The sequence below is a fragment of the Aptenodytes forsteri genome, unplaced genomic scaffold (assembly GCF_000699145.1).
Source record: "Aptenodytes forsteri isolate BGI_AS27 unplaced genomic scaffold, ASM69914v1 Scaffold379, whole genome shotgun sequence".
Lineage (NCBI taxonomy): Eukaryota > Metazoa > Chordata > Aves > Sphenisciformes > Spheniscidae > Aptenodytes > Aptenodytes forsteri.
The window spans coordinates 2,855,853-2,880,366 of record NW_008794088.1 but is presented as its reverse complement, the minus strand read 5'-3'; the positions used below and the strand labels follow the sequence as shown (position 1 = coordinate 2,880,366).

At 42.7% G+C, this 24,514-nt stretch overlaps 1 protein-coding gene across 1 annotated transcript in view; it reads left to right on the top strand.

Moving 5' to 3' along the window:
• The window catches only part of GSK3B (glycogen synthase kinase 3 beta), a 96,997-nt gene extending 72,926 nt beyond the window's left edge, over positions 1 to 24,071 (top strand). Inside the window, exons 9-12 of the mRNA XM_009274697.1 lie at positions 7,965 to 8,003; positions 10,534 to 10,720; positions 16,771 to 16,869; positions 23,782 to 24,071. Coding sequence (XP_009272972.1) covers positions 7,965 to 8,003; positions 10,534 to 10,720; positions 16,771 to 16,869; positions 23,782 to 23,849 — 393 coding nt within the window. The 3' untranslated portion in view covers positions 23,850 to 24,071. The remainder of the gene's footprint in view (positions 1 to 7,964; positions 8,004 to 10,533; positions 10,721 to 16,770; positions 16,870 to 23,781) is intronic.
• The last annotated feature ends 443 nt before the right edge of the window (positions 24,072 to 24,514 follow it).

The window sequence follows — 24,514 nt, the reverse complement described above, 5'->3', positions numbered from 1 at the left end:
TACAAAAGTAAGGTCTGTGGTTCGCTCTTGTTTTCAGGGAATCTTCTTGGTCTGCAAAAGTGTGTGGAGATAGCAATTAAGAATTTTCTTTGGAAGCTGTAGTGCCTATAGGTTGCATGTGAAATTCTGCAGTGCAGACTTCTGTTGGATGTACCTGGTTCTGGTCTGCTCTCTAGGTATTTTTGGCAGGCATAGATATGTTATTTTCCTACTCAGTATCGCTGTGGTGGTGTAATGTGCTACATTTGCTGTTACCTACTAGGTGAAGAAGAATGGTGGCTAGTGCTGTAGCAGAACGAAATAGGTTCTGGGTTTCTTAAAGACGAGTCCATGAAGGAATATTGCTTCTCAGATTTGTTCAGTTTCAGGCTTAAATTGGAATTTGGAACTTTTCCACAAGTTTTATGGGAATTTGAAGTCTACCTTTATAGATGTATCTTAGACTTTTCAGTAGAAATGGATTGGTATCATCCAAATACAGTATTGATATTCAATGTGATGTAGTAGTATGAAGAAAGAGATCTCAAATTAACAAGGGTCTGTCTTCATAGATTAGGAGAGAAGTCAAGCTAACACTCAAAAATATTTTTCTATGCTGCAGCAATAATGTGCATTTACAGTGCAAACTGTTCTCAGACTGGTTTTTCAATCTGTTGACAATTTGAGATTGAAGTACTTTTGTAACTTAAGAGCTGGAATCTCTCGTTATAAAATGTACAGAGGCCTCCCTCTCTTCTCTCCAATATAGTTCTGTGTTGCCCAAGCACGTGCGTGTTTTTATACCAGTTACGTGCATGATGCAGAATGATGATGGGAGTTCAGTGTGTCCCTGGCTAGCAAAAGAAAAGAGAATCTGAACTTTCCAGGAATCTTTCAAACAGTTCTTCCAAAACAGGACTTCTCTCTTCTTCCCCGCTGGCACCCCACCCCCACAACCCCAGCCCCAAAAGGAGGAATCTGGGACATTTTGGTTCTTTTGGGGGGGTCCTCTTCAGAATACCGGAGTGTTTAATTTAGTAACGTAGCTGTTCTTTTCATCCAGACCTCCCTTTATTTTCACTTAGTGTAGAACATTTTGTATTCACAGAGGTGCATCCTTGGTCTATCCTTGGTCTGTGAGTAAGTAGCATTAAGTTATAAGAGAAGCAAGGTTTTGCAGGGGTGGGAATATCTTTTGACTGACTGATACAGTCAGAGAAAAATGGGTAAGCTTTTAGACATGTAATCATGTCTTCAGGTTTATCTTGGGTCAGAAAACCTGTCCATTTTTTCCAACTGTATCAGCTCATCGAATAAAAGTTACTACCCTTTCTGGAGGCTTTGCTGCTGTTGTTTTTACTAGGTCAGAACTTCCCTTCTGTGTCTTTCAGCCACCTCAACTCCTCGAGCCTTCTTTCTTCTTGGAAGTGCAGTCTGATCTCTGCTACTAATCTTTATACTTGTTTCTCTTCTTCTGACTAAGCTTCGTCCATACTTTGTAGCTGTGTGACTGGAAAGCCAAGAAGAAAATCTGAGGTCAAGTGCAAGATTGTACATCACGGGGCTGTTGAAGTTCAGCTTTGGCGATTAGCTTTCTCTGAAGCTTTCGGCCCTTTTGGAGGGGGGCAGGGACAGTGGGGTGGCTGACAAAAGGTCTAAACACATGCTTCATAAGCTTGTGTTAGATAGGCGTTGCTTACCATGGCCCTATTACAGCTGGCCTTTATCCTAGAATTACTCAGATGCTACCTTCAGATCTCAAATCTTTTGGGTTATGAAAAACAAAGTGCTGTGATTATTTCCAGAAATATGAAAAATGTCCATCTGTGATGGCCTGCCTTTCCCCTTGCATCCAGCTAGTAAGGATCTCATTTGGGTAAGACTGTAGCAAATGTAATATAATTATGTAGTTTAGGCCTCTTCTGCATGGGGGAGATGACTCGTTAGGATTTTTTTTTTCCCCACCCGAAGATACTTCCACATGTTTGCTGGTAATGGCATTATAATGAACTGACTTATCTACTGAGCTGCAAGCATGCCCATGGTTCGTGATGGCAGAACACCACAACAGGTTATATCAGCAAAGGCTGTTTTCTTTAGTCAAATCATAACCTCTGCCTTGTCTCCATTGCATAGATGTGGAAGCAGTTTCCATTGCAGGCAGCTCTTTGAAATGGACAGTGCTGCATCTCTTCAGTGTGCTGTAGTTTAGTGGCCTTTGCTTCTCCTGTTCTGAAGATACCTGCAAGATTGTTCACACATGCAAGCATTTTTTAAATATACAGTTGGTGAAATAAGTTTGAGTGTAGTCAAAAGAATGGCTTCATTCACCATCCCCAAATCTATAGCTAGCTGGTGTCTCAGTCATAATTTCCGAGTCAGTGTTGAGATGGAAAAAGACAGGAGTCATTTGTTTAACAGTAGAAGAGAGAGAGAGAAACTGGCATGTCTAGATTGGTTTTGAGCATCTCTGCCCTTCTGCAGTGCACTCTTGTGGATGAATACACGAGGACTTCTCTCTGCAGAACTTCTTTGCCATCACAATAAAGTTGCAGCAGATCAGGGCAGGGTCCCTCCTGACTTTGTAAGCACTTCCTATTTTTTTTTTTTTTTTATTTACACTGTTCAGAGCACTCTTCTGTCTGTGTCTTCAAGCCAAATTATTATAGCAGAGGAAAACAGTGTCTGAGATGAAACTTCAGGCTCTAGCTCATCCCTTCTGGCACTTTTCCAAAGCAATTGGTCACTCCTGGCTGCCGCTGAAGTTGTGCAGAACCCCCCCCTTCATTTTTAAGCCCTTCCTTTTTTTTTTTTTTTTTATTTACACTGTTCAGAGCACTCTTCTGTCTGTGTCTTCAAGCCAAATTATTATAGCAGAGGAAAACAGTGTCTGAGATGAAACTTCAGGCTCTAGCTCATCCCTTCTGGCACTTTTCCAAAGCAATTGGTCACTCCTGGCTGCCGCTGAAGTTGTGCAGAACCACAGTTGGTTGTATTATAGAGTAGCTTTGGATATTAACTTTAGGATCCATATTTCTGTCTATATTATGAAATAATTTCTGCTAATATTATAAAATACTTGGCAAATATTTTAGTCTGAATATCCTCTGTGTGTATGTGTATTCTTTGTATACATTTTACCATACTAATCACTTTACCTTGAATGTTGAATTTTTCTGTGCTTGTAAGCAGGCAGTCCTGTCGTCTTCCCCACGCTCCAGGACTGGGACATAAAGAGTCTGGTCTTTCTCATGAGCATGTTTTTCCACCCTCCAGAACCAGTTTCATGTCTTCATGCTGTCCTACTCCTGCTCTCCTAGTTCTTGTCTGGTTTTTAAGCAGATTGTTTTGCTTGTAATGCTTCCAAAGTGACTGCTCATACTGCAGATTCGAGGAAGAATACCAAACAGTAAAATGGATAAATAGACAGCTCGTTTTGTCACTTCTAATTATAACTGATGACAAAAGAAAGCAAAAATTCTTTTGTCAAAAATCTTGTAAGTGGACTTGCACTTGAATTAAAGCTGAAAATGCAAACTCTTTTTTCTGAGATTGGGGTCCGATATTTTGTAGAGCTACAAAGGTACAGTAGAGATGAGATGTTTCTTTGGGTGCAGTTTCATAATTGGCACAAGTTCATCATGGAGCGGGGTCAGTTCTCCACCTCCCACCTGCATATTCCTGATGCCTCCCTTTACATTATTGTTTGTATAGTAGCAAAAACCTCTTGAATAACCAAATGTTCAGGATTTGGATCACCTTTCCTACCTGGCTGACCATTCAGCCCCGGCTGCAAATGCTGGGATGAGGGAACAGGGCAGACCTGCGTGGCCAGGAGAAGGGCAGAACTGTCTGTCCCAGCGTGAACTGGAGGTGATTTGTGCCTGTTGTGAAACCGTGCCCTGACCTCTTTCTGAAGAGTACAGTTCTGTTTTTCACTTGTGTGTAATGACTTTCCAAGCAAAGAGTGAAAACAGCTCTGCTGGAGACTAACTTAAAAGAAAAAAACCAAGTTTTTCTGGCAAGTTCATGTTTCCCAGCTCCTTTTGTAGGAGCAATGATTTTTGACAGTGTAAATCTCTTATCTCCATCTAAAGCATGAGAAAAGAAGCCAGGTTTGTCGGGTGGTAAATTACCCTGCCTCTGCCCAATTTGTATGCAGTAAAGAAAGTACTGCTTAACAATAAATGAGCGAGCACTAATGTAACATTAAGACGTGATTTGCCTCAGTGCAACTACAGAAATGAAATGCAAAGTTTAACATGTCTTCTGCAATGTACCATCTGTTTAGCTGTCCCATTGCAGCACATCTGTCTAGGCTGTTCATAGCGTCTGTCCCATTGAGGCTGAGAGAGCTTCCAGAGGTTTTGGGGGTTCTCTCTGAGAAGAAGGGGAGCTGTTTTGTTCTGCTTAGCTTTGTTGCTTTCCCTTAGAGCTTGATAGAAGCAGGGCACATGCACTGGGTAATAAACGCTAGCTCGTTCTGTCCCTGCCGGGTCCTCAATGGAAGGAGCCCAGTAACAAGTGTGTGGTCTCAACAAGTAGCAGCTTTGGAGACAGGTTCCTGGTGCTGTTCCCAGTTCTGTGTTGGCTCATTTGTAAGCCACTTAACCCTTCTGTCTTTATTTCATTTTCCCGTATCTGTGGAAGTGCCACCTGACAGGGATTTTTGGCTAATAAGATGTTTGCTATTTCTGAGCTGCTTTTTAGAAAAAATGCAGGGGGATTTAATCAGAGAAGGAAGTTGGGGGGCTTATATATATTTTAAAATAACTTCCAACACCAGTGCCTCTTTGGTGGACTTTTTAACCTTCATTTGTATCACATGAGTTTTATGCACTTCAAAATAGCCAAATGGCGTATTTCAGAAATCCCGTTGTGAAATTCTCAGGCCTATGGAACAAGACTGGTCCCAAGGGCAGAGCTTCAGCTGCAGCTTTGGGTTTCCTTGTGTCAGGTGGAGCTCAGTGCAAACATTGTTCTCACATGTCTCTTCTCTCTCCTTTTGTGTTTATGAATGTGTCATGTTTATCATAAGGCTTATTACGTTAAACTTGCCTCACTGAAATATCACATCATGTCATAAAGTTGTGGTAATCGTATTGTGCGATTGCATTTTTAAAAAGTTGATTTGAGGGTCGTGTCTTACATCTGACAACTTTGATCACTTGTAAACAGTACAAGCTTTTGGTTGAAGGGAGGAGCTTTCTCTCTTACCTAATGTTCATGTGCCATCAAAAATGGGCTTACAAACCGAAAGGAGATGGGCACGGACTGTCAGCCTGAATTGGTGGTGTGGGTTCTTGGCAAAGCGTATGAGTCTCTGAAGCTGGTGAGGAAATTTTTAACCATGGCGTCGCAAACTTGATGCGTTAGCAACAGATGTCATTTTCATAAGCTTCTGCTCTCTTAGGGAGCACAGCAGGCAAGCGGTATTCACAATCTGCATGTAAAACGCACAGTGGTTGATGGCATGAAGTCATGTCTTTTAATACACACTGGCTAGAAGAGCACCTTGGTGTAACATTGTGAAGCTTTGGCTTTGGGGCTTAATTAGACCAAGACGACGGAGCTCCGTGTTGTGCATGGAAAGTCTGTTTGAAGAATGTCAATGAACTGAAAGTCAGAGCAACCATTCTGTTAAAACAATACTTAGCTCTTGCCCCATGTGGTTTTATTTGAGAGCTGAATGCTGATGTGAGTGAAGTGAAATAGGAGAATCCTGTGCTTTCCATCCTTTTTTTCGTCTTTCCATGCGTGGAAAAAAAAAAAAAAATCAAAAGGGGCATGAACTCCGCCACACTGCTAGGAACTATTTCATATTAGTAAGATAAAATGTGACCGCTCTGCTAGTGCACAAAGACTTCATCTAAATTGAAGTCACTTGGGGATGAGAGCTGCATAGTACACCAGGGTCATCTAAGCCTGGCAATCATTTTTTAAATGTTGAAGATGGTGGTAGTTCCAGAAAAATGAAGGGGGAGTAACATAAAAAAATTTGCATTGATAGCAGCGTAGCTTAGAAAGGAGAAGTGTGTCTGGCCTTGCTGTCTTGCTGTTACGGTCTTTCAGCATTTGAGCATCACCAGCATGCCTGAACAAAGAAAGAACTTGCACTGGGCACTCAGCTTTTTGGTGAGGTATAGATTTATTGGGATCTGAAGGGGTTGGGGGGGGGAACCCGAAAGCTGTGGTTTTGGATGAGTCAGCATTTCCATTTGACATGATCATTCAGAGGTTTTTGTAACTCATCCAAAAAAAAAAACCACAAACCCAACCAAATAAAAAACCAACGACCTGAGTCTCAGCCTGAAATTCATTTGCTTTGCAGAAACAAGAGGTTTTGAGTTATGCAAGTGCAAATTTTCCTTGAAGAATATTGTATGTGAAGCCTTTTTTTTGCATTTGTTTATCTCCAAAACAGGTTCATTTTTTAAAATGAAAACTTGAGCCTTCGGTCCCTCCTGTGGACAAATAGCCTTACACGAGGTCTTGTTTCATTTTAGAAAAATGAATTGCTGCGCCGGTGGGGTAGTATTTGATTGCTTTAAAAGTTCCTGTCAGTGTTTTATTTTTGTTTTTCGTTTGTGGACTTGCTGTGCCTTTTGCCCGGCCATATTTAGTCTGCATACTAAATGTTAGTCCGCCCAAACACTTTACTTTGTGCACTTAGCTTTTTTCCTTTTTTTTTCCTTTCTCCTTTTTTCTTTCTTTTTTCTTTTTTTTTTTTCTTTTGCTTTCACCCAGATGTATTTTAGACCGAGACAGACTTTGCTCCAATGGGCCGGATTTTAGTCCGTGCACTAAATTTTAGTCCGCAGACTAAAAATAATCCGCGGATTATTTACTAAATCGATTCCCTCACTGAGAACTACAGAGACCTTAATCTCCTGCTGAGCTGTACATGCGAGGGGCTTCACAGCTCACGAATCCCGCTGTCTGTCCGTCCTCCCACCCCTTCCCACCACGGAGCGCCGGCCCAGCATTGCCTTGGCGTCGGCGCCCCGCGGCATGGAAGTGCCGGTGTACCCATTGCCACGGGCGACAACTGCTCGTGTAGTTCTCGGTGGGTGAATTGGCCAGCTTTCCCGGTGGAACTGTGTTGAATGGGAAGAGCTAAAAGACCGCAGGGGGTTTTGCTTTTATTTCTTAGGGCGTTACTCAAAAGGGAGGCGGGAGGGGACAAATTGAGGGGGAAAAAATTTCTTAAGTAACGGGTGCGACGGGTATGAGGGGGAATAAACCCGCAATAGAGAGAAATTCAGTCCATACCCGCATTCCTGAGGTGGTACGTCCAGTTCCTGAAGAATCCTAAAGAGATAACGCCAGCAAACAAAATCCAGTGGCGGGGGAAGTCAATCCAAAATGGAGAATAATCCGCGGCGGCCTGAGGCACTCGTAGCTCACGCAAATTAAAAGCATCCAAATTCAAAGTACAGATCTCGGATTTTTACTTTCTCTTCGATACAAATTATAAATTGCTAGGGGTTTGGTTTTTTTGGTAAAAAAACCAAAACAACCCAAAAGTTTACATTGTGACTCTGGGACAGATTTACAAGTGGGATGTACCTTTGGGGACAAACTAATCTGGCCCCATTGTCTGTGGACGTTTATATCCAGGACCAAGGACTGAAAATTCTTTATGATGGGAATTTCAATTACCCTTTTAGTTCGAGTTAGAGTTTTGATTTCAATTTTTTTTATTTTTTTAGTAAATGCACTGGCATTGGAACATAAATTTAATATAGAAATGTTTCTATACTATGCCTCACCATTGCACAATCGATTTTTTTGGCATACACTGTGGTGAAGTTGGACTTGCTGCTATGGAGACTGATGTTTAAAGTTTCTAATTGTATAAACATTTTCTATGTCCCCCACACCATGGATTTCTTATAATATTGGCTATATTTTTCCTTGCTGGACTATTCTCTTTTGGATTGACTTCCCCTGTTTGGATTATTTCACTGCATTATCATCTTTAGGACTCGTCAGGAACAGGACATTTCACCTCAGGAGTACGGGTATGTACTTAAACATTTTTTCAAATTACTAGGCCTAGCCTTGAAAAAAAGGAGAGAAATGCTAGAAGTGGAATATTTGAGTTCAAACCGCATCCTTGAGGCAGCAGCCAGGCGAATGTTGTAACACAAGGTGATAGGGATGAGATGGGCACAGACCTGTAACTCACTTCATGTGTTAGTCACCACTTGTTGCAGGAGGAGGCTGTGTGAGGCCTTCTAATTTATTTTTTATTTTTCCCCTCCCTGGTTTGAAGTTAGGGCACAGTTTGGGAACTGCCTACCCTAAGTGACTAATTTCTGATCCAAAGGCAGGCTGAGCAGTTCTCAACAGGGTTTAGGAAACAGATGTTAGGGTTTCACTGACTTGAAAATGAGGTGTTTAAGAGTGGACAAACAAGAGTACTTCTTTGGCAGATGGCAGATTTGCGACTGTATGCCTCTAATTTGCTCAAGATAAGGGCTTGTCGTCTTTGCCTTAAAGAAAAAAAATGATTTTTTTCTTTTTAAAATCTGTATAGTAGCTGGTATGTGAGCTGTCCTGAAGGAAAAACACAGCTAAGAGTGAAGTACTTCAGTTTCAAGCTGTGGTAAATCAAGCCTGTTAAAACATCAGTGAGAAGGTTGGATGAGGGAGACCTCAGTAGTTTTACCTCATGTTAAATATCAAGCGACTTCACTTCTGTGGATTTACCTCAAGACATACTCATTTGTGCTACTTACAATGGTTTGTTTTTTGTGGTTTTTTGTTTTTTGGTTTTTTTTTTAATTGGAGGCAGTCTTAGATTTTGTTCTGGTCAGGCCGTGACTTGGGAGTGATACTTGCATCCACTTTGCACTGTGGTCAGCAATCCGAGCTCTGCAGGCAACGGGTTTTGGTGCTGAACAGCTTCTGCTGCCCCTCCATGTAACTATATTCACGGCATGGTGGTCAGCAGAATTCTCCGCTGCCAGCATGAATTTTTTTTCCTTTTGTCTTTATAGGCCTTTCCTTTTGTCATTATAGGCCTCCTGCGAAAACTTTTTTGGTTTGTTTTGCAATAACCCAGTAGTAGAAATAAAATCTGCTTTTTCGGAACCTGGCTCTGACTCCCTGAGTCAGGATTCCCTGCCACGCAAGTTAGTTAGCACAGCACGCACTGCAGCAAACCTGGGTGCTCCTGAGCCAGCTGGGCACTAAGGGGATAAAATTTCAGTCCCTGGAGAACTTAGCGTTTGTGTTTTGATTCTCATTCACGAGAGCATATGTCTTTGGTTTAAAACCTACTTAAGGAGTGCCTGTGCAAGTTCCGCATCTGCGATTAACTAGCATGTCATGCACTGATGTCTTTTGGTTTGTTTTTGACTTAGCGTTTGTGTTTTGATTCTCATTCACGAGAGCATATGTCTTTGGTTTAAAACCTACTTAAGGAGTGCCTGTGCAAGTTCCGCATCTGCGATTAACTAGCATGTCATGCACTGATGTCTTTTGGTTTTTGTTTTTGGGTTTTTTTTTTTTAATTGCTCCTTGGTGCTGTGTGGCTTGGGTTCACCTGGACTGGTGCAAAAGCATTTTGGATTAGCTCAATTTTTACCAAAAATGCTGGCATCAGAATTTAACACTCACACCCACCCCACTCCCTTTTCCCCAGCCTGCGTATCACCCGCAACATAGCGAGACACAAGTGCTTGAGGAGGCCATCCAGGTCACGTACATGATTAACTCATATTTTGCTTTTGACATAATGAGAAAGGAGGATGGGGGTGTGATTAGCAGTGGGTAGAACCGTTCTTAGAGGTTTAAAACAAAGCTGCAGTGAAGAACTCCTTTTTGTAATCACTCAAGGTAAAAATCTGGTAGACTGAAATAGTTGGTTCTCTTGATGCAATTTTCAGCTGCCCTTACAAATACCAAATGTGCAGGAATTATCCCAATAAACTTATGGGAATGACTTGCCAGAATAAGGTCACAGAAGGAGTAACTTGCAAATTAGAGCTGGACGTTTCCTGCACCCCACCCGTGCTTTCCTTGTTGTTCTCCAAAGTTGAACAGCAGCCTCCATAGCAACAATCTGACCTGCCTGCCTGCAAAAGTCCACGTTAGTAAGACTTCATTCACTAGCAAAAAAAAACCCAACCCAAAACCGTAGCGGGGCCTTATTCAATTTTTACATTCAGTGAATCCTGCTCATTTGAACCCTCCTCCCTACCTTCACTCCACCCCATATGCATGGCTGGTAGCACCTGTGTGTGTTTGTCACGATTTTTGAATGAGTTTCCCCTTCATTCTTAAAGTTGTTTTTCTGAGTGCGCTCTCATGAAGTCTCTTGCTGGCATTGCACCTTCACTCTAGTGCAAGACGTTGCAATTAACCCTTTCTCAACCCCAGGAACTGGATTTTCCCATCCTTACTGGAGGACTTTGATTAGCACAAACCACAAGTTTGTTCCAGCTTGTTGGGCAATGAGAGGTTTAATTGCTCTGACTTGCTTCTGGTTAGCAAAGAAAAGAAACATACCCAGACAACCTGTTTCTCCTTGCTTGTTTTTTTTAGGTCTTCCGGCCCCGCACTCCACCAGAAGCAATTGCGCTATGTAGCCGTCTGTTGGAGTACACCCCTACTGCCCGCCTGACTCCCCTGGAGGCCTGTGCGCACTCTTTCTTCGATGAACTACGGGACCCAAATGTCAAGTTACCAAATGGGCGCGAGAAACCTGCACTCTTCAATTTCACCACTCAAGGTAGCCTGTGAGCTTTGAAGGATCCCTTCTTTAGGAAGAAGCACTGGGATAAATGTTCGCTGTAATGCAGATGTCACTCCCTCAAAAGTAAAAAATCTCCGAGCAGGACTAAGGTTATTAAGTGGTTGCATAACCAGCTGTCCATTTCAAAAAGAGAGGAAAGGGACTTGGAGAAACGGGTTACGGGATTTTCAGATGCCTGGTGCCTTCGATTCAAATTTAGTGCAGGGGGACCGAAGGTTGTTACTATTGGATTGCATCAAGAAGGCTTATGTTTGCAGTTCAGTGTCTGTAACCTAGCTGATGGTTTTCTGTGAAATATCACAGTCAGTGGACCGTAGATATTAGATTGTCGTTTTGGAGATGATCCTGCTCCTTCATACCTGAAACACCATAGCAAGGAGTAATGCATATTAGGTTTGGCAGGGAGGTTTGTAGTGTTGCTGCCCATTTTGGTTCTGGATGCGAGATAAACACAGAGGCTTTAATGTCCAGATTTTGTGCTGTACAGTTCATCTGGCATTACACTGACTCAGTCATTTAGAAACTGTAAAAATGACGGACAGCTAACTTTTTTATTTGAAGCCAGACTGGTATCAAATTTTAAAACCATTCATGTTTGGTTCCCCCCCCCCGAAGTCAGAAATATAAAACTGATATCCCCAGTTTTGCCTGCCAAGACAGAGAATGTGAGAAGTATGGCATACAAATATGCTAGTAATTAATTTCGCAGCACTTTAAAAAAAAAAAAAGTGATTAGCTGCCAATTCTCACCCTTTGAGCAAGAATAGATCTGTGTGCATTTTCTGTTGAAAGTCTAAAACACCTTTTGGCTCAGTTAGTATCAATGTAATTTTTCAAACTCTTTAGTGCATGCAATGCCCATCTGCCAAAATGTGAAATAGAGCCCTCTCCTTCAACATGTGGAGCCCTTTTATTTTACAAAAAAAAAAAAGGGGGGAGAGGGGCAATAAGCTTTGTGTCTGTACAAAGTAGTATTTTAAGCTGCCTGGAAATAAACTTTTAACTTGCTTTGAGTGGCTGCCTTGCAGAAGGTAAATATATTGAATATACTACAACATTTCCAAAGCATGAACACCTTAAAGTATTCAAGAAAATAGCTTGTGCTTCCAGGTCACTGTCCTCTGTGATTCCTGCATCTGTTGTTATGAATTTAGTAGTTATGTTAACAGGTCCCTCCTTGTTACAGTGCTCATGAATTGCCTTTTCTTCCTACTCTAAGACCATCTTCAGTAACTAAGATAGTTTTGATCCCAGTATCTTAATACAGCTTCATCCCTGTTCTTTTTGAAAGTATTTCTTGTTAATTGTTTCTTAATGATGTTAAGATTGGGCCTATCTACTACATGAAAACAAGGATTTTAAAAAGGGTTGGAAAGCTCTATAGTGAGTCTTTTTAAAAATCCTTAGGGGAAAAATAAGTTTATGTATTGGGAATGTGTCCCTGATTTACCCCCAGGCAGTGTGGGAACTGCCAGGTAAGCTATGCTAATGCTCAAGCAAATTTAAAGCTCCTCTTTTGCCATCCTAAGGAGCTGATGTGCTTTCCCCTTGCATAGTGACTCATGGGAATGGCAAGAGAAATCAGTTCCAGTGGAGTGGTTTCCTTAAGATTCAAAAAAGCAGGTTTCTGTCATCAGCAGGTGCCAGTTTTGCCATCTAAAAAGGGAAGACAGGACAGAGGCTGGACATTAATGCATTTCCAGATAAACTCTGTTGCAGGTGACCAGCCAAACTCAAAAAAAATAACCGGAGTTTTTTAAAATAAATAAATACGTTGCTTAGCGCGGTGATTTTAAGACCTTTGTAATTAATAAATGTGCAGCAATGAGTCTCGTGTAGCAGCAGTCCTGATTACCACCTCAAGATACACAAGAAGCTTTTGCTCCTCCTGTGACCGCTGTGCAGTCCTCGCTCTTTAGCCAGACTGTGCAAGGTCCTGTCAAATTGGCTAGTCCGGAGCAGAAATCCCAACTGGGAAATAGATCAGGTCATTGGAAATCAGATGATGACTCATGTTAAATCATCTGTGGTAATTTAAAAAGCAATGAAAGACATCCTTTTGTTCTGAATAGCATTTGTTTTCAACAGACAATATTAAGTTTTAGAAGTGTTTTATTTGGCTATATCCAGTTGCCTGAAACCCATGAAGTAGGAGGTAGCTGCAGAAGGCTTGAAGGCAAAACTGTTAGAAGTAACAACATAAATCTGACCATTAATGCATTGGATTGACTTTCAGAAAGAACCTAAGGATATACCAAATCTGCTGATCTTGGGCACTGATGTTGCTCAGATATAATCTAGAAAAAAAGCGGTGAGAGTTTATGGAAGATAAAGACCGTGGTCTTTGGATGCCAGCAGTTGTGGCACATGTAGATGCTTACTTTATTGTAGAGATGAGATCTGTCAGAGAGAGCTTTATCTGGTCATTCTTAATGTAAGTTTCTCTTAGTATTTAAACAAATTTTACATGCTAATTGGGGTTTGAAAAAATTATTTGGCCAAGGAGGTATCTCCACTAGCCACAGAGCTGCAGTTCAGTGGCTGTTAGACCTGCAAGACAGAAAGCAATTTCTCTCCTAGAAGCTGAATTTTCAAACAGTCTGTGAAATGACTACCGTTTCCTAAACTTCTTGTAACATGTCGGTGATTGTGCTGGGTCACAAATGTTACTGTCACTCAGTGTTGGCCATTAAAGACTGTAAAATTCTTCTGTGATTCAGCACTTAGGAATGGTTGTCATGCTTCTCGATAACAAATGATTTTTTTTGCTAAAGTGTGGGCTTTTGTGTTTTGTTTTGTTTTTAAATAGGCCTGGCTTGTGACCTTTAAAAAAAAGATAATTTTTAATACATTTTTGTATTTTTTATATAATTTTATATGTGTTTATATTTTTTATTTTCACATATATATATATATATATAAAAAAAATATAACCCCTTCATTTCTAACCAAACTGTTTCAATGTGACCAGAAATCCTTAGTGTGACCATTTGAGTGCCATCTAGGTTTTTTTAGACAGAGTATTTCTGCTCAGGGCATGTGGAGGCGGGGAAGAAAGGAAAACAATGAAACTTGTGCTGCTTCCAGCACTTTTCTAGGTTGAGGAGAAACTGCTGGAATAACTTGAGTTATATGGAAAGTTTGTTATCGTGACAAAGCAAGTATGATACAAGACTAATTTTTCCAGGGGATTCTGGGAGTGTTGATATATCAAACGTAAGGATACTGAAAAAGAGCACTGCACTATGTCCCAACACCAAGCATTTTCTTGTGTTTGGGGAAGATGATCTGGTGTTCTAGTAAAACTGGACATTTTCATTCCTGTTCCTTATTGGAGATGTAAACTGTCTGCAAATGGCATGATTTGATCAGGAGAAAGCCAAAGGTGTTCTGCCAGCTGATGTGAATGGGAGCTGGCTTTCATAAATGAATTGAGGTAGCTGCTCTGTTCACATCATGGTATTGAAAGCTTTGTCTAGATTGCCTTGATCACAATACCTTCTTGCAGCAGTATTGGTTGTCATTAACCCAACCTTGAATTGCAGGTTTGATTTAGATAAGCAGGCTACAGTTCAACAGCTTGTCCAAATACTGTGTTGGAAATCACTGAGAACAGAGGTTCTCAATACTTGTAGATTGCAGATACCACAGGTCAAGCTTTATCCTTGGTATTGATGTGTCTCTGTAAGCACAGATGGGATAGCTGCAAAAATATGGCAGAACAAAAATTCAAACAAGTTCTCGAGCAAAGCTGCTATTAAACTTCAGCCAAAAGAATTCAATTTACTTTGGTTATTTCTTGTCTGAATTGACCTGCTCCTCTAAGTGAAGTGTCAAGACATTCAGAGCATGCTGAATTTAAGAAACTTCATACCAAGAAAGATAATGTGGGGTTTGAGAAGAAGGGAACAAGATCAGTCTTCTAGTCTCTATGCAAGTTCTTTAAAGTAGCTTCAGAGAAATAGTTGCACTTGCCTTAAAAACAGCAAAACCCAGTATACTTGCCATAATTGGTACTGCGAAAGGAGGTGTTCTGACGGCGTTAGATGAATGTATAGGAGGAATGAGAATGGGATCGAAGTGCTGTTGCAAGGGTGTTTTTCTGTCAGATCAGCTGGTTCTTTGGCTACAGCGATGCAGGCAGTCTACAGCTGCATCCTCGAGGCACCGCTTAGCACTGGAAGGTAGCGAATGTCATTTGGTTTCCTTGATGTTTTAGCTCTGCTTTTGTTTGGGTCACAGCCCCGTATTGCTGCCAGAAAATAATGTGGGGATGATAGAAACTTTTAAAAGAGCGAGGTAAACAGCAGATTCCCAGTAAGAACAGATTTGAGAAACAGCTTTGGAAAAAATACTTAAAGGAGCAACATCTTCTAGCACAGAGCAGCTAATACCCAAATTAGCATTAAAGTATAGGTTTATCACTGGTGTTCAGCTTTGACACTTGAGGATGCATGTTTCTTCAGTTTATTTTTCCATTTAAAGTGGAGACTTATGAATTCTGAATTATATTATGAGTATATGAATTCTGAATTATTCCCACATGAATTTGAGGATTAGTATTTGTACAAATGCTGTGAGTATTGAGGCTTTGTAGAAGGACTAGCTAGGTCTTCTTAGACCGGAATGGAGTATTACAGGATAGATTGGGTGGATTGCAGGTAATGTAGCAACTTCTGTTTGGTTCTAGACTGGAGCTTGTGTTCGTAAGTGCTGAAACGCAGTCTCAAAATGTGTTGTAATAAGAGGCTTGTAAGCAGGTGAGTCTTCTGCATCTTGCCCTCCCAGCGGTAAAGAAACTTAAGGTAACAATGGAGAAAAAAAAATCGCCAAGTAGACTACTGATCCCTTTAGGCCCTAAATTTAAAGCTTGCGGGGAAAAAAAGCAATAGGCTCTTAAAAATGAGCCCAAACAATTTAAGACTGTGTACAAAACCACCTTACTAAACCCATGGCGTGATTGGGACTGGTTTCTGTACAGCCCTTGCTATCTGGAGGTCTTATGTAAAAAGCTGTCTATTCTCATTTCTCCTCCAGATGACCTCCTGGAGCTGCAAAAGTCATCAGTCTCCTTCCATGAGGTGACTGTTCACATCCTTTTCACCGGATGTTGCTTTCTCAAGAGACAGTCAGTCGCTCCTGTTTCTGAAACAAACAGGACCTGTCTTGTCTCGGCTCAGTCCCACCTTCTGTGAGGCACTAGATTCTCTTGAAAGGGTGCCGAAGATTGTCATTTGTTGGCAATGTGTTGCCCTTAATGCTCCCAGAGTTGTGGCTGTAAGATGCCTATTCCTCATTCTGATACACATCGAAGCTATATTAGATTTGGAGCCTAAAAGACATGACTAGTTTTTCCTTGGTTAATGTCTTCAGAAAGAATGGTTGCATCATTTTGTTGTCCATTTAAATTGCCCAGCAGACCAATTCCCTTTGCCTTTCCCTGTACTTTTTAAAGGAGATGTCACCTCTTCTTGGCCTCGCTCAAGGAGACTGCTGTGAGAGATTGATCTTGGGTTCCTGGGTCCTTGAGAAAGTGATGCTTGAGTGAGCCAAAGAACTGAATCCCTGAAGCTCTTGGAGCAACTGTGGCAGCTGCTTGCTTGCTGAACCAGTGCCCAAAGCAGCACCGCTGTTATCAGCCTTCTCCTTGAGACTGATTGCAAGTGGGTTTGTGAAGGGAATCCTTCCAGTGCTCAGAAGGAAACAGCATTATCAGGCCGCTGATAAGGAACAGGCTTGGCTGGTTCTTTGCTAACTCCTAAGCCGCTGTATTTCTCTAGGAAATAATTCCTTTGCACCACTAGTTGTAGTTTTGACAGTCTTGCTCTGGAGACTGCCTTGCCCAATATGGCTTTGGTTTCCTCTCGCTGGTCGGCAAAGAAGAAAACGTAACATGACCTTTGGCTGTAAGGGCATGCGTTTCACCCCAGGTTGCTGTTACGGGGGCTAAACCTGAGGAGCTGAGCCTGCATGCGGGGCTCTTTGTGGACGATGAGCTAACTCTGTTTGTTCCACCTCCCCTCCAGAACTGTCAAGTAACCCATCTCTGGCTTCGATCCTCATCCCTGCTCATGCCCGGAACCAAGCAGCTGCTTCAACCCCTACAAATGCTACAGCGGCCTCAGGTGAGAACGTGCGCCTGCCTGCCTCCCTCCCTCCCCACCCTTGCTCCCCCTGCCCAGGCACCTTCCCTCTCCTGTGGTCCGTGAGCCACTTCGGCCCTCAGGGTGAACAGGGACAAAGGGTTTGTTCCAAAGTCACCTGAAACTTGCTCTTGGTAGGTGGTCATTTGGGTGCTAGCTGTGGCCACCAACCCATATCCTAACCCAAGGCACTTAGACTCCACGTTCGACTGTTTAGTTTGTTAGTCCCTCTCACTCAGACTTCCACTATTAAAAATCATTACCTCCCCTGTTTCTTAGCAATCCTTGTGGATTGGTTTGCACCTAATTTCTGAGCTCTCGGGCAGTCTGAAATTAATACTGACTTGGAGCATGAGTTTGTGATGCCTAGGAAGAGAAGAAACAGCTAGCTTCAGTACACGTGGCCTCCGTGGAGCATGGATGGAGAGGATTTTTCCCTAAAGGCAATAGCACTTAAAAGTCTGGTTAGGGAGTTCAGTCAGTGTGCTCGCTGCCTCATCTAAGTAGTTGCAGTTGCTTCTTACTGAGTTTGCTTGCGTCATCTTCAGGCACAAGGCAGATGCTTTTGGGTTTTGGCCAGCACCGAGTGAGTTTCTTTTTTGCCTCTCTCACTCTCTCTCAGGTTTCTGTCAGAAACCTTTTAAAAGCTCACTGTTGGCCTGTAGCCACTCAATATTGTATTCTGTTTCCAGTGAAAGCTTAAAAGCTGGGTAATATCAGTTGGGAGACTCCCAGAGAAAATCCTAGGTGCTACAGGATGTGGCAGAGGTGATTCGGTACATGGCACTTCCTCTGAGTCAGCCCTGAGTCAGCACAGCAGCCGGCTGCCTTAGGGCTTGGGCAACCAAAGGCAGGCTGCAAAATGGGTGTGCTTCCATACCGTATCCTGCATGCATGTCAGTCCCATTTGACAAGGACTGTGACACCCTTTTGAGGTGCAGGGCGCTTACTCAGTGTAAGATAGCTGATAAGGAGAAGACCTAATTAAAAAGGTATTCTCGAAATGTGCAGGAAAGTGTTTGCAGGTGGTTATGCTGGACAGTTGCCTGATAGCTGATGAGCTTGGTCCAGCCAGTACTGTATAGAAAGCATTTTCATACTCCAGGACAGACAGATGCACCCAGGTTTGAAAGATGAGGCTTCTCTCTGAAAATGTAGTAGCAGTAAATAAAAGCTACAGCCTGTACAATTTATGTGCTCTGAATTTAGAAGAAAGCAAAATTGCTATTTTCAAATTTAGTATGTTTGTTTCATACACTTGGCAGTATTTTGCAAATAGTCATGTTCTCTGTTTCCCTTTTACGTGCATCTGTTGCTAAATGACGAGTGAGAACAAAAAGCAGATAAAGTAGTAAAAGTGATTGAAAAACTACAAAATACAAACATGGAAAGTGATTTTAAGCCATTCTGAAAAATACCGTTTCACTTAATGTCCCTTTCATGCCTTTTAAGGAGTTCTCTTTGCCAAGATACAAGTCTTGAGGAATTAATGGGGTTAAGAAGTCCATTTTCACCCAGCACTTTCCAAGAGTTCATCTGGGGGGAAAATGCATTAAGCTGAGTCCTAAATGTGTCCTAAACGTGAAGTATACTAAAAGAAAAAACAAAACCAACCCCACCTTACTGATGTCAACATTTTTAAACCTCCTGTTTGCAAGCACTGCACTCAGTTGGGATAGGACCTCTTATTCATAGTTCAAAAACCAAAAAAATATCCTTGCAGCTTGGAAAGAAATTGTGAAACTAAGTTCAGTATTGGGCAACACGCAGCTTTGGGTTTCTGCAGCACAGCTGGTTTGTAGTTTCTTACTCACATGGGGTTCTCGCAACAGGCAGTGAGAATTTCATCAGAGTTGTGATTTTTAGGATTAGGTCCTGTATGAGGTTATGTTAATCTGTTGTGCTTTGCATGCTGTTAGCAAGAGATTTTCATAGAAGGGGTCCCTTCTTTCCCTATACCCCCTGCACATCCCAGAGCAGTAAATTTCTAGTTCTTCAGTAACTGCTAAAGCAGCATGGGAGCAACTCTCCCACCTAACCCAGGGTATCCCTTTAGGCAGGAGGCTTTTCTGCAAAATGTTTGCTCGTGTGACTAAGCAGTACAAGTTCAGAAACTACTTCTTTGAGTGGTGATGATGCTACAAAATGTAGCTCTCAAGGCAATTCAGAGGGCAAAGCAAGTTATACGTAACTGTAGTCCACATCATTAGTGTGTAACTCTCATCTCCCTCTGGCAAGCAGATCTGATACTGAGGTTGAAGTGTCTGCTGTTATGTCCAGCATACTTGCCTACTCCGTAAGCCTGGGGCATAGGTGCACGTACCTGGAAATGCAGGGTACTAGTTCATCACTGTAGGTCATCCAGCTGGGCTGTTGTTACCTGCTTGCGGACAGTTACTCCATTTTCATAGCTGTCATGTTGGTATGCAGCCATGTCAGAATCTCAGCTTTTTGGTAAGGTGTAAAGCACTGGTTTTTATCATGCACCAAGGCAGGGTCATAGTTAAGAGAATTAGACCTATTTGTCCGAAGTCTAGCAAAGTAGTGTTTGCCAGGAGACTTAGCAGTGGTGTGGTGTTAAGAGATGGAAAGATTGGCTTTTCAACATGCCACGTTAACAGTGCAGGTTTTATCAAGCCAGTAATACTAGCCCTTGTGCTAACCAATATGACGCACATCTGCATTTTTAAAAATTATCCAAAACAAGTAATTTTTGTTAACTGGTAGATTCACAGTGGTGATTTCAACAGCCCAATGCAGCAGTAATCCTGGGATCATGATCTTAAATGCAGGGGAATTACTGTAGGTAATTTTTGAGTGCTAAAAAATGTATTTGTTGTAAATTTCCTCTTCTCTTGAGGCGTAAAGCTGGACTCACTGTACTCATGGAACCTGGCTTTGCAGTGGGAGTATGAAGCCTTGCTGCACGGGCATTAGTAAATTCACCTAAATGTTTATGAGAAATTCTCTGTGACGTTAGTGGCATGTCTAAAGCAAAGTGGAAGAAAAGGAAGATGGGAGTTATTTGCCCCTGCTTGAAATGGCGTGCTAGCTTTCTGTGAATTATGCTGGCCATTGATGAATAAAGCTGCACTGGCATTTTTAATGTGGATGCTGACTTGATCTAGCTGAAGGGGGAGGATGGTTTCATAGCCGTGCAGGCACAGCATCTGAGAGGGCAGCATGCACACCAAGCCGAAAGCGTATCTGCTTGTGTGACTACATGTTTTTCTTCCTGGATCAGCCAGCAGCAGTGGTTAACCTCTCTGTTAGTGTTAAGATGGGAAGAGCATAGTTGCCATCTGCAGGGGAGTTGTGCCAGCAGGGATGCTGGGGTCATCGTCTTAGGCATCCTGCTGTGTTGATCCCCTGTAATCCCAAATGCGATGGTGTGCCTGAACTTTCAGCAACAAAACAGATTAGAGCTGGTGTTACCTGCCAATGTGTGGCAGTTGAAAAAGACCACGGTGCTCCATAAAATAAAAATTTAGTGCATTTATGGTATTCCCATTGAAGGAATTTTGGGAAAACTTCAATTCCTTAACCAGGAGAAGAGGGGCAAGCAATTGGCTCAGGCTTCTGCAAGTTCAGCATAGGGATGAATCCATGACAGTTAGAGGAGTAAAACCTACACATTTCAGGCTTGCCAGTTTTGCTCTGAGCCCTGGATTTCTACATCCATAGGCAGGCACAGTAGGAAAACCAGGCTTTTCTCCTCCTACCACTTGTCTCCTCAGCTGTCCTGTGAGGACTCTCAGGCTGGTGGTAGTTTTGCTTCTGTATCGTTGCAGATGAGCAGCATAGTCTGTCAGCGTTACAGATCCAACCAACTAATGCTGTCATTAGCGCTAATGGGCTTTCTCAGACTGAGTTGGCGTTTCTGTCTTTCTCTGAACTGTAGCCCCATCTCTCCTTTCCGGGAGGTTTCTAAGGAGTGTCACGTGCCTTCCAAGAAAGCTGAGGCATTTCTTAGAGGGAAAAGCTGAATTGGAGGAGGTGCTCTACATTGAGAGACACTTTTGCCCTCTGGAAGAAGTTTTGGAAGCGGCTGACACTTGAGCCCTAATGTGGTTTCTTTGCCCACACAGGCAGAGGTGTCAGGTGGGTAGTTTAGGGCAAAGAGGCTGCCCTGACCTCAAGCCCCAGTCTGCTGTGTACTCATCTGTCCCGTTCAGCTCCTAGCTTCACTCCCCAGCAGGGCTTCCACGGTGGCACAGGCCACTGCTTCACAAAGCAGATGTTTTAGCAACATTGCTGAAGGCCTAGATTTTCTTCTCTTATGCCCAAATACTGATTTCTCGTGATGAGGGGGAGTAAGTGATTGTCCAGAGACCCTCATACTCAAGTTGTGCTCTTTTTCTGGCACTTCAGCAAAGAGATGCTGGAACAAGCCCCTCTTTGTTCCCCAAAAGTCCTGTCGATGCAGAGTCAAAGAACATGCTGGAATGTCAAAATACTGCATTTTCTTGCAGGTTTGGAGCCAGTATAGCCTTGAGCAGGCTCTGCGCTCTGTCCCAGCCTGGGTGGACTTCTGTATATTGTTGTGAAAAGCCCCATGTAAATGGTCTTGGGCTGTGTCACCGGGTTTATTTGCTTTTTAACATGTGGCATATATATTTCTCGGGAACTCCCCCATTAGAGTGATGATAGAAAAGGAGCATATGTTACGTATGTTACATGAAGTAGCTCCATCCCCTCCTCTTTTTTCTTTATCTCTGCTCAGTAGCAATGTAATGATAATGGTTTCAGCCTCTGCTGTCTTCAGGAATAGGAGATCAAAAGGCACATTTCATTTCAGCAAATGAAATACAAGCACTTTTTGTACACATACAGAGAAATCGTCTGCCAACAGTACAGACTCCAGCTGGACTGTTTGCATCAGGCACAGCAGATGTTGCATTAACTGGAGTTTATCCATACCTGAAAATTAATCTAGAACAGACACAGTGAGAGTTTGAAGTGTGGAAACTATTACCTGTTTGGCTGGGTCACTTTCGATTTCCGTGGTCATTGTTGGTCTGCATGCATGTGGGATTTGGGAATTGCTCCTTCAGGGTAATTCTCCACGTAGGAGGGCGTCTCTTGCGTGCAAGGCTAGCTTTCCAAATAACATTGGTACTGTCGTCATGCTGCCTTGGTGCTTTAACTGCATGAGCTTTTTTTTTATCATGGTGGTCATTCCTTCGTGAGGGAGGGGTTGCAATTAATTTGGGGTGAGAGGAAAGGGAATGGCAAACTCCCAGAGCAGTCATCCGGCATCCTCTGCCCACAGGAGGATTTCCCTTTCTTCCCACACGCTCCTCGCAGCATTTCCTTTTCAAATAGGCATCATCCTCTCTTCCCACTTGCCTCTTGTATTCCTGGATGCTGCTGTTTGTTTGATTTCCTATTTTTGTTGCCGTTGTCTGTGTGTGTTACTTAATTTGTCACTCAGCAAGTGCTGCCCATCTCTAGACTCTCATTCATTTCATTGCCTTTGCTCATGGCTGCGCTTCCAACTATGGTCAGGTCAATGTGGCAGGAGAGGAGAGCGGTTTCGTTAACAGGTGACTGTAGAGCATTGCCCGGCTGCGTTGCCTCACGAGCTCTTCTGTGCCAGAGAAGTATTACTGCACCCCCACTGCCCACCAGTTGTATTTTGTCGTGTCCATTATTTATGCTAGTCATATTGTCCTTCAGTCTGAGGTCAGTAAATCTATTCTTTCTTTTTATAAGCCCTTTTCCCCATGTCTTTCGAATGCACTGTTTGCCCAGTCTGCCCTCTTCTGTACTGAGATAAGTTTTGGTGGGTTTTTTTTTCCTGTTGCAGTATCGATAGCTTTGCAGTTAACCTTACTTAAATTGTGGGAGGCACGCACGACGGTCTCTTGTAGAAAACCTCACTGAATATCTTTTTCCCATCCCGTATTTATTGTGTTGAGTATTTTATGTGTTTAACCATTCATCTACTTTCCTTTTTGTGACTGTGGTAATTAGATACTGCATAGGATGGTTTCGGATGAAGTTGGTGCGGTTTTTTTCCCCCCCTACCAACTCTTCTTTTTTAGAGAAAATACCTGATGCATGTGGCCTATGAAAACACAGTTACAGTGAATTTCCTTTTGGTATTTCTTTGCAAACCCTGTGTTTTCTTGGAATGCACTTTGACACGTGCCCATGATCCTGTGACTTGTTCCTCTGTGGAGCACTGTCCCTCCCAGAGAAGGTGTTAGAGACCATTTACTGCAGAGACCTGATCCTCTAACAATGTCGTATGCTTGCGTAAACCTCGTTACTGGCTTCAGGCCTTCATGTTAATCTGCTTCAGCAGTTCAGAGGGTGGCAGATCCAACTTTGGTTGAGCAACACAGAATAAAGCAGTAGACTCGAAAGACGTTTTCTGAGGCAACGAGTGCATGAATTACACTCTAACACACGAGCTGTTTCTGCCAGGGAAGCAGGCTCGTCGCGTTCATTGTCTGTGCTCATTCACACAATTAACAGACGCCTTTGTAACAAGAAGGCCTAACAATATGAAACTTCAGCACCAACGTGAAACCTTGTGGTGGCCACGGATACTTGATGCGTTGGCAACTTACCACCGCGCGAGCAATGTCACGTCCTGCAAAATCTGCTAGAGCCCAGCTGGGTGTTCGCGTGCCAGCCTGCAACCCTCAGCCCTTGAGGTTGCCTTTGTCCTGCTTAAAGACCATCTTCCCACCCTCTCCCCAGACCGAACTGTTCCATCTGCACCCCCTGAAGTCAGGAGAGCACCCTAACTAAACGGCACCTCGGTGGGAGTTGTGGGTTTCCCTGCGTGGAGAATGTCGTAGCTGTTGTTCCAAATGTGTCTGTATTTTGGAGGTAATACTGGTTGTTTTTCTCTCTTCCTTTCCTCTTGCCTGTCATTTGCAGATGTTAACGCAGGAGAACGAGTTCAGACCAATAGTGTAGCTACAGCATCAGCCTCCAACTCCACCTGAACCGGTACCAAGCAGCCAGCTGCACAGGAAAAATCACCAGTAATTTGAGTCTTGCTCAGCAACACTGGTCACATTTGGAAAGAAAATTAAAAAGAGGAAAAAAAAAAAAAACCCAACAAACCAACCAACCTGTTCATTTTAGTGTTCAATTTTTTATTATTATTATTGTTGTTCTTATTTAACCTTGTAAAATATCTATAAATACAAACCAGTTTCATTGTATTCTCACTCTGCAGGGTGTCCGGGGCAGGGGACTAGGTGGGGGGAGGAGGGAAAGCGGAGCAATACAACACACCAATGTCTCTCCCCTCGACAATCTCTTCATGTTGGAAGTTTGCTGTTGTGTACTTCAGAACCAGGACTCTTGCCTCGTGCCCCCTCCCACAACAGAAAGAAGGAAAAACAAAACAAAACAAAAAAAACCCCAAACCTCATTCTCTGCTGAAGTTGTTCTTTTTTTTTTAACCTCTTTTTTTATTTTCTTTTTAAGTGAAGTTTCGGACTTTGATATAGTGCACAGCTTGAATTTGGTCGGGAGCTTAGCAGGGGTCATTCAACAGCTCAGCGTTTCTTGTCAGCGAATCCACATCCCAGGTTGTCTGAAGAGCTGCCCCGGCTCGGTATGGGGAGTGGGCGACATGGTAGGAAAATAGGTTGCCAGGGGG